Source organism: Phlebotomus papatasi, chromosome 1, assembly GCF_024763615.1.
Source record: "Phlebotomus papatasi isolate M1 chromosome 1, Ppap_2.1, whole genome shotgun sequence".
NCBI classification, from domain to species: Eukaryota; Metazoa; Arthropoda; class Insecta; order Diptera; family Psychodidae; genus Phlebotomus; species Phlebotomus papatasi.
Genome location: NC_077222.1, coordinates 49,248,137 through 49,258,764, shown reverse-complemented (window position 1 = coordinate 49,258,764; position 10,628 = coordinate 49,248,137). Strand labels below are relative to the sequence as shown.

The window sequence follows — 10,628 nt, the reverse complement described above, 5'->3', positions numbered from 1 at the left end:
TTAGAGATTACCCAGGCGGACATTTCGTCCTTAGACGAGAATCCCGTTGAATCATTCCTATTAACGGTTTTTCAAGGTCAAAGGTTTAAAAGTTCCTATCAGGGGGGTGGCATTAGCTCTGAAAAATGCGACCAGTTTTAGTGTAAATTTTTCCCTGTTTTCGTACACATTTCACGAGATATCTCCGAAACTACGTAGGTTGCCAATTTGGGGCTTTCGGTTGCCAATTCCATATTAAATTGGCTTTTATTTTGTATTTGTATTTTTGGCTAATTCATTCCACAATGACAGAAAACACCGAATAAACTCCAAAGTTTTTTCGGCACGCTAGAAACATATGGAGAACATAGAAAACGTCATGCCCCTGGTTCCTATAGAGTGCATTTATCAAGCGAATTGGGTCATGTTTGGGCTCGTTGGAAAGGTCTTGGAATTTCCGACAAAACTGAATTGGTTCCAATCGGTTTTGAACCGGTAATGAACCAATTCATAATAGATAACTGATTTTTATCTGAAAATCAATTCTATTACTTTTAAAACTATTTTTGGGGATCTTTTGAGTGATTTATGAATCAGTTCAAATCGGTTGGGAACCAGTAAACGGTAAATGATGCGAAAGTACTTTAGCGGTATAGCATCTAAGTCACGAGTTCGAGCATTCGGTCTTCGTATTTTAAGAACAGAAGAAATGCATTATACAGTCGAAATATTTTATAATTATTACTATTGTTTACTTAGGTAATTCAATTATTTATTCTCTCTGGTTGTCAAAAAAACATAACATTTACAAAGTAAATTTTAAAAATCCTAAAATTTTCGGATCTGCTTTCTATTTTTTCTGCTGATGAACCCCTTGCCAAAAATGCCTCTAAATTTGGTTATAATTGAACATAGAGTGAATACCAAAAATATTCACATGCGTTCTTCCTGGTAGGTCAATGCCTGGGATTGAGGGAAAAAAGCGAAATTTAGAGAAGAGAAATGGGCACTGTGTTTTCGGGTCAAACTACTTAATTTCTTTTAGAATAGTTTTTCAAACAAGAAGAAAGAGTGTCTCTGGCGCTTGGCTAACTACTAAAGAATCTCACGACTTTCACGTGCAATTTTCTTTTTCTGGTTCTCTACTTCTTTAGGGATCGCAATGAGGTGCTTATTAAATTTATCATTTCACAGAAAAAAAAATTATTATAATAGACATCTTTCTCTATGATTGGAAGATTATTTTTGTTGTTCGCGATTCTGTTTTCGACAAAACCTGTAAGATTGATGTAATTGATGTTTTCTTTTCTTTTTGATCATGTACATACGGTACACGTGAAAAAAAATCCAATGGGAATGGAGGGATATCCCAGAGAGCATAGCTCAATTTCACAGATATTTTCGCGTGCTGATGAAGAATGTTTTGGTGGAGATTTAATCGATGTTGTGGGCGCTCTTGCAATTCTCATTGGAGGCTCTAAGTGAGTGTCCCACTCAAAATGAGCATAACGGGAATGCTGTGGATGTTGAAGATTCACGGCACAAGAGGAGGGAATGTGTGTATGCACGAAAAGCGTATATGGGAAGCCGAAGAATGGTTTGTGGTGGAGAGAGAAGATCCAAGAAATTCAACAGGCAAGCAAACTCGCAATTTCATTTCACGTTCTACGTTCAATGGTGATGGAAGGTTGGATGTGACTAGAAAGAACTGGTTATCTCAGAGTGATCGCGAGGAATAGAGCTATGGACACGTGAAAGTGATCTCCTCCTCCACAGAATAAACTGTTTAATTGCATAACTGGGAAAAAGTGTTTCTAACCGGACATTGTCTCAGATTACAAAATAAAGCTAGAAATGAGTACACTGAAAAGAGTGATATGTTTCCTGGTGATAGTGATGCTCCTTGCTGTGCTGTGTGATGGCAGGAAGTCCATGAGTCGTCGGACAAGGAAACGATACAAGGAGTATCAATTGCGTGAGACAACACCACCGAATTTTGTGAGACTTGTCATAATGAGGCTGATATATGGCATTGCCTCATCATTTGGCATGGAGGAGCGCCTATCTGGATTCCTGGGCGGAATCTTTGTTCCACCTGGAGCTGAGGATGATGACTATGGGGATTTTGGCGGTTTTGGGGACTTTGATGAGGACGGTGGAGGATTTCTCGATATACTGTGAAGACAGAAGCTGCTGACTGTGACATGATATCCCATCAATCACCCTAGATTTATCCACGAATCAACCACACTCTTCATTGTTAATCTATTCTGTGTAACAAAAGCAATAATGTTCTCTGTTGAGGTACATCGTATATTAGAGATTTATTTTGTATAATTAATTGGTCTATTTTTAATGCTGCACTAACCCACAAGTCCAGAATGTGAATCGAACAACAGTTAGGAACACGCATTTCAGAATCACACAGATTGAGATCAGATGGGCTCGAAAGGAGAAAAATTGATCCGTGAAGTACTTAGCGCCTTTGTTTCACACTCAAATCACTGGCTGTGAAATCTTTAGCATATCCAATGTGCGTTTTATAGGAAACCCAAAGAACAAAATGCCCCATCAATGTTCTGAGACCAAACATCTTTTTACAGTTAAATATATATACCTTTTATGCTGCGTCAGCTACCCATTTGTCTTATTTTTACAAGTGGACAAAAGGAAAGAATATTTTGGAGATTCACGTGATTTCTACAGCACTCTTGTCCGCCAAAGTTTACTGAATAATTTAGTAAAGACATTGCCGTTAAATATGAACACAGATGACATAATATCATTTCCATATCTCCTTCATAAGAAGATTAAAGTCAGACCAAAGGTATCATAAGGAATTTTGCAGAATTGCAATTTTTGAAAAATTTCTTCACATCTAGCACAGATTTGGCATTTTTTATATTTTCGATTTCAGTTAAATTTCTTCGTCTAACATTTTCTCTTACTTGTCTGAAAGATTCTATATTAACCTTCTTTATAATATCATTATTATTAAAGTTAACGTATTTTGTTATAAATTCTAGAAGAAGTAGAACAGACAGGGTGTAAGTGTGCCACTGTTATACCTCAATCAAAAGTATTTTCGCATCATTTACCGTTTACGGTTCATAACCGAATGGAATCGATTTATAAATCACTTAAAAAGTCTCCTTAAGTAGCTTAGAGGAGTAATGCAATTCATTTTCTGACAAAAATTACTTATCGGCGGTTCAAAACCGATAGGGACCAGTTTAGACTTGTCGAAAATTCCAAGACCTTTCCAGTGAGCCCAAACATGACCACATTCGGTTGAGAAATACGCTATTGCACCCCCTGACGCATCTGAAGAGAGTTCATCTTCTTGACTTTCTAATCCGAAAAAAAAACAGGGTTTTAGTGGGTACCGGGAGAGTTGGAGTAAAATGATGCGGAGCCCGACTTATGGGGAGGGTCCCACATAAAAAGTCTTTATCTTAAACTGTTTAGTCTGTAGATGTGGTAACATATAAACGGACAGGCGGCAAACAGTCTTACATCGTTTCTCAGATAATATTTTCCGCTCTGTGGAGCTTGAGCAGTAAAATTCAGCGATTTCATGCGATTACACAATTTCTGTGTAAAATCGGGTTCATTTTGAGATTTTTGCTCCATGTGAATTTTGCATAAATGGCATTTCTCTTTCTGTTCTCAAGTCTGCTCTTCATTCTCATTGCTCGAACTCGATATTTTCACCTTCCAAAATTTCCACTTTCAACCCCACGGGGACCACTTTTTTCAACATATCTCTACGTTTCAGACGTTTTCTAAAAAATGATGTCACGCTGTTTGTCCGTTTGTCTGTCTGACTATTTGAGCGTCTGTGAGTCTGTCCGTCCGGCCGTTAACACGTCTAGAGCCCAAACAGTTAGAGATAGATGCTTGGAATCTTCGGGGGACCCCTCATAAGTTGATCACTGAGACCATTAACATGCCTCTCATTGCCCCCACTCCTCCCCTTCCTTTCCAAAACCATGTTATTCGGGATTGCGCGAAGACGCGTTGTACAATTTTCTTTTAATATTGGGATAAGTTTTTGAGATTGTTCAGTCGGACAGTTCGTCCTTTTATACGAAAATCACGTCAAATCATTCATAATACCGGGTTTTCAAGGTCAAAGGTTAAAAAAGGCTCTAGAAAGCGTATTTTTCAAATAAATGAGTTAATATTTGGGTTTGTTGGAAAGGTATTGGAACTTCTGATAAAACTAGACCGATTCTAGTCTATTCTGAACCGGTAATGAACCAGTTCATACCCAGTAACTAATTTTATACGAAAATCAATTTTATTACTCCTAAGTTATTTTGGGCGACCTTTTGAGTGATTTATGAATCGGTTAAAAATCGGTAAACGGTAAATGATGCGATAGTACTTTTAGAGATAGGGTAAGTGTGCCAAATTTCGGCATAGTTGCATGCAAGCGCCAATGTCTCAAGTTTGAAATGCAATATTTTTAATATAAATTGAATGTTTTATTCCTTCTTCTTAAAGAGTGTTACTTGGAACCTTGTAGACAGTTTATCGTCTCCATTTTCTCTAAAATCATTCTTAATACATTTTGAAATAAATAAAACTGTAGGCATAGCTTGGTGGCCAATTTCGGCCACCTTCATTCTCATAGTTCTTTGCAATTCGGGAAAGTTTCCAATGTCTTTTTCATATCATTTCATTTGCCGAAGCTATATTTTTTGTAATTTTTTTGCATTGTAGAAACTCTAGACTAGAGTATGCAAAAATTAAAAATTCATGGGAATTCGAGGAATAAAAAAGATGGCCGGAATTGCAAGCTGACCGGAATTTGGTACACTTACCCTATATAGCATCTAAATCAAGATTTTAAGCACTTTGTAAAGCTTGGGACGCTTTACTTCCCCTTTATTTATTAGCATACGTTCCGATCCTTAATGGGATTTTTTTTAAGGTAGCAGAAAATAGGAACACTATTTTCTACAAAGTTTAACGTAGATTCGTACTTGATCATCCACCATAATTTTTATCAGTCTTACTTAGAGAACATGACCCAAATAAACTAAAGGTTGATCCTAGAGAATATTTATCCTGTAAGATTTGAGGGCGGACCATCGGTTAGTAGTCCTTTCCATAAATTTCCTTTACAAGCATTTTACGAGATATATATTCTAAAAGGGTCAACCTAAGTCCATTTGGGCCCTTTTACTCCTTAGCCAGCAATTTTAAGCTTACTACATGAGTTCAGTTTTGTGTGTGAATACAATTCGATACAGTCTTTACGTGGTTAGTGCTTTACCTCTTTTGATATGGTAACAGTAAAGACCAATGTATAAATTTCTTATGATCACACTTTGGCCATATGCAAATTACCCTAAATAAACAATTTTAGATGCTTCATCTTGAAACTCCCACTGTAGTCTCATTAGAGTAAATGCAAAATTTACTGCCTTTTAGAAGCGCTCAATTAGCAAAAAAAAAAAGAAGCAAAAAGATTACACTGTAACCATATAAGTATTTAAAAGTGCCGCAAATGTCTAAAAAAGAGTCTCGGTTGATGAACCTTTGTATACACCAAAGAGTTCTATTAAAAGTTCATCATCCATATAAAATGCAAATTTATCAGAGAAAAAAAAACTTTTGCTAAAATTCTCGATAGCTGTATATAGTAAATATCATTTTCACCTTCCGTTTTAGATTAAAGAAGAGTTCTTTTTTTTTGCTAAAAGGCTAGCGAAACAAATAACTCAAATTATTTCTTCTACTCATTTGTAATGCAACTTCGAAAAGATCAAATAACAAATTCATGTTATAAAAAGTGTGCTGATTTATGTGACAGAATTATAGCATTGTGTTCTTTCTTTTAGATTCTGTAATCTTTAAACAAGAAGTAGCGTTTTTTTACATTATACATTGCATAAATTTGCACAAAGAAATCATCAGACAAGAAAAAGTTATATTCTACTCTAATTAGAAATGACCATAAATTTCTAAAGTTAACTCGGCAAATAATTGCAAAATTCTGAACAGGGAATAAATTTAATTTGTAGCACGTGCAAGAATGCACTAGTTCTAATAAATCGTGATAGAATATTTAATTATTCGCAATGATACATGGGAACTAATTTTTATTACATATTTTTTGCTAAATTAACAATTAATAAAATTCTTTTCTATACTATTTATCATATATCTGGGGCAATGTGAAAGTGTTCTTGATTATCATGATTGCACATCATTGCAGAACATTTCGTGATGCCACGAAAGATGTAAATGAGATATTGTCGATGAAATTTTTGTTAGAAAATATGGGTCAGATGAAAGAATTGGATATGGAAAAATATTACTCAGTTAATTAATTGTCTAATTAGCCTATGGCGGTAAATAGCAAATTTTCTGGGTAATGCGGATCAACATTTACAATTCATATTGTAAAGTAATTTATTCCAAGAATTTACAGAAAGGTTTCGAAAAAATGAATGATCATCTGTTTAAAAATGACTCATAAAAAGGCCTGTAGTAAAATTTCTAATTACAAATATTTACCATAAAAAAACGGTGCATTTTCCTACTTGGAACTAAAAATAAAAGAGCTTGTCTAAAATACCTAAAAGAACTTTCTAAAATATTTTTAGTGAATCTAATCGTTTTTTTCTCACAATTGATACATAAAAAAACACACATAAAAATCTTCAACGTTTGCTGATTTTATATATTATGTTCACAAGGGTTGGTACAGCGTCCCAGCTTTGCAGAATACTTGTGACTTTGATGCCATACCTCAAAAGTACTTGCGCATAATTTACCGTTTACCGGATTATAACCGATTTATTGAATAGATTGAATCACTCAAAATATCCCACAAAATAGCTCAGGAGTAATACAATTGATTTACTGATTACAATTACTCCGGGGGGAGGTAACCGAAAGTGAACTCCGATTAGAACCGGTTCAGACTTATCAGAAATTCCAAGACCTTTCCAATAAGCCCAAATATAATACCATTCGGTTGAGAAATACGCTCTCTAGAGCCTTTTTAATATTATTATTATTATTATTATTATTTCTTGAAATACGCTCGAGTTCCTTTACAATATACCGCCCCACACGGCAACGAGGATTCGAGCGGCGTCTGCCGCCGTCATTCATTACAGCCTCAGTGGTTAAAACGGCAGAAAACCCCACATCACAGGCTGATTATAATAAAACTCGGTATAGCATTGCCGAAGCGAGGTAGCATACGCAAGAAGTAACCTTTGATTTGATTTGATCTTGAAAAACGCTATCAGTAATGATTCAACGGTAATTTCGTATGAGGACGAAATGTCCGCCTGGATGATCTCTAAATCATATCCAAAATTATAAAAAAAAAAACATCGCAGGTCGCGTTTTCAAGCAATCCCAAAAAATATATAGTTTTAGTGGGAATGGGGAGAGGTGGAGGAAAATGAAGCGTAGTCCAACTTATGGAGGAACGGTCCCCCGAATGTCAGAAGGCTCTATCTCCAACCGTTTGGTCTGTAGAGAGATGGTAACATACAGACGAACAAATGGACAAACAGCGTGACATAAATTCTCAGAAATCGTCCGAAACGTGGTGATATGTTGAGAAAAGTGGTCCCCGGGGGGTGGAAGTGGAAAATTTGGAGGGTGAAAAAATCTAGGGATTATATATACTGCTCTCTCTGTGGAGTTCTAGCAGTAATTCATTTATTATAATTTTTACAGAGAGAACTAAAATTCTTTATTTTTTGATTCTTCAAAAATTTCACTATCAATTGTCCATCGTGAGGACTAATTTTTGATAAACGGTTAGAAATAGCGACTTGAACACTTTCGGGTAGCTCTGTATAAGTCGACTGTACGGTAAAAAATTTCGGCACATATTTGTTCCAAAAATTAGCTCGTCCACGGACACCATAATTTTTGGCACAATCTTGTTCATTTTACGGGACTCAAAAAGATAATCAATATTAGTAACGATTTTTTTTTCCAAAAAATAGCTCGTCTAGTATAAAATCGTATCCCTCCTCTCACACTCAGTCACCCGTCACCGAAGCAAGGAGGACGCAAAATCTCTGGGCAATTTTCGTGCTACATAGTTTCACTTTTTTAATTAGAGATTCCCTTCCCCTCTTGCTGCCAGCACTCGCATATGATTTCGTCATGCACGCGTCTGTATAAAACACTTAAGTTGATTCTTATTTGATGTTTCTTATGAACTTTCGCCACCGAAATCCATCTCGACTGAAGTATAGGGCTTAACTGTAAGACGAAATCTTTTACACAAATTTGTTCCCAACAATGGGAACAAAAAGATTCCTCATATGAGTAACAATTTCGTTCCAAAAATTACCTCGTCCACGGACACCGAAAATGTTTGGAACAAATATGTTACAGGTGTGGGAATAATATTGCTATAAAGAAAATGTACCAATTTGTTCCTGTCAGTGAGAACCAAACAGCCGAGTGCAACAAATTTTATTCCAACTTTTAGGAACTAATTTGTATAAAACGAAATCAACTCAAATTTGTAGACATTCCAACGTATCAAAACGGTTATAAAAGAAAACTCTAACAAAATTGTAACTATATTTCGTAACAAACCCGTAAAGAAAACTTTTTGGAATAAACAAATATCTTCTCTACGTACAAATTGATTCCAAAAAAATTTGTTCCAAGGAAAACTTGTACCAATATTTTGGTCAGTGTCCAAAAGTTTTTACCGTGCAGTTTAGGTCACCACCAGGAGGAAAGCTTTCGCTTAGTTCGACAAAATCTGGGACATTTATTTTGGGAGTAAAAACTACAATATTCATAAGTAATATTTTTCATTAGAGCGAAAATTATTATTCATTGGTATTGTCAGAAAAATTACTTAAATTGGGCTTTTTTGTCCCTATCGTTCATAGATGCAAAAAATACACCGAATCAGACTCTGTTGCACTTTCCAAGGTTAGATGTAAGGCTTATCATTAATTATGTTTAACAGTTTCATTTTTATTATTGATTTTCGGTCCGTAAAAAGTGTCTCGTCCTTAAAGGGTGAACGGAACGTTTTTAACCTTTGACCTTGAAAACCCGTTATTACGAATATTTCAACGCTACTTTCGTATTTAGACGAAATGTCTCCCTAGTTATAGGAGAAATGGAAGAAAATTGTGAGTCAAAACAGGCCGATTTAAATGCAGGATACCCCCGAAGGTCTCAAATTGCTATCTCTAATCGTTAAGTCTCAAAATCAGATAACGGATGGACGGATCAAATGGACAGATGGACAAACATAATGACGTCAAAAAAATTCAAACTTTAGATTTCCAAAATTCTAGCAGAATAGTAGAAAGCGCGCTAGCTTCGGACGATTTATGCTTCGCACAAATTTTTTTTTCAATGTGTTATAAATGAATTTGTCCCATTATAATATTATATTTTAATAGGTAGTTCAATATTTCAAATTTTCAGAAAAGAGCTATGGGTGAAATCCATAAGGAACATAGAGAAAAAAAATTGAATTGTCCGAAGCTTGAGTCGTTCAAAAGTAGCGCGCTTTCCCCTATGACCCCTTTGGAGGGATCAGAAAAAAAAAATTTTTTTCTAATTTTTTTAGAGCAAAATACAGAAGGTCGTAGGAAAAATTTCATTTTTGGGTCACCGGTGACCCAATCGTCCTTAACTCTTTCGTCTCTTTTGGGACTGTAGTACCCAAAGAAGCATATGCATCTTCTATCAAAAACAATGTTTTTTAATTATTCAGAACTGATAAAAATCCGATTCTTGTGGATGATTACAAACTATAAGGATGTCCAAATGTAAGATTTTTTTTGTAGGACTTCAATTAATTCCTGAGCTTAGATATTTTTGATTAAAAATTGTGAAATTGGCTTGCAGCATATATGCTGCGGTCCGGAAAGAGTTAAAGGGTTAAGTTGAAATTTATGTTCCATAAATTACTCAAAATACTCTGCACCATCTGTGGAATTCGAACAATAAAATGTTTCGAATTCCAAACAAGATTATTAAAAGGAAGTAGGGGACTTTTTCCTATTTTCAAAATTAATTTAGGCTTATCATAATGCAATTTACCTTTCACAACTAATTTGTTGAGCTGAATTATATCATGGTAAAATCCAGTTCCATTTAAAAATAGGAGGAAAAATCCCGATTTCAAAGGTACTACAATTCAAAAGTGCCCCACTTCCCCCTATAAAACGCAAAAAAAACTAATAATGGACTTTTCTTATAGAGAGTGTGTCATGTAAGATCTAAAGTCGATACCTTTACCGGTTGGTCTCTGATGAACTTAGTAACACAACACACATAATATCTTTGCAATATTAATAAAATATTATACATAAAATTAAGATTTATAAAGAAGTGTTAAAAAAACAATGATGAGCCATCAGACTAATTAAAAATTAATTTTCTTCTTGTCCTGAAATATAAGATTAACTAAATGCACCGCGTGATTTTACCCTTCATTTGATTATAACTGTCCAGAAATTTAGTACATAAATGATTAATTAATTTGAATTGCCCTTTTTCTTAATTTCTCTTAACAATGTGCATCTAGCACAGGTATTTAAAGATAGATTTCTCTTTCATTCAATGAACTAAAGAAATTTATTGATATGCTGTTCAGTGGTAAATCCGGTAATTGGTATTCC

General features: G+C 35.0%; 1 protein-coding gene across 1 annotated transcript; it reads left to right on the top strand.

Moving 5' to 3' along the window:
• Positions 1-1,234: 1,234 nt before the first annotated feature.
• On the top strand, positions 1,235-2,314 carry LOC129805612 (uncharacterized). Its single transcript, XM_055853655.1, has one exon. The coding sequence runs from the start codon at positions 1,834-1,836 to the stop codon at positions 2,158-2,160; it is 327 nt and encodes a 108-aa protein (XP_055709630.1). The 5' UTR covers positions 1,235-1,833; the 3' UTR covers positions 2,161-2,314.
• The last annotated feature ends 8,314 nt before the right edge of the window (positions 2,315-10,628 follow it).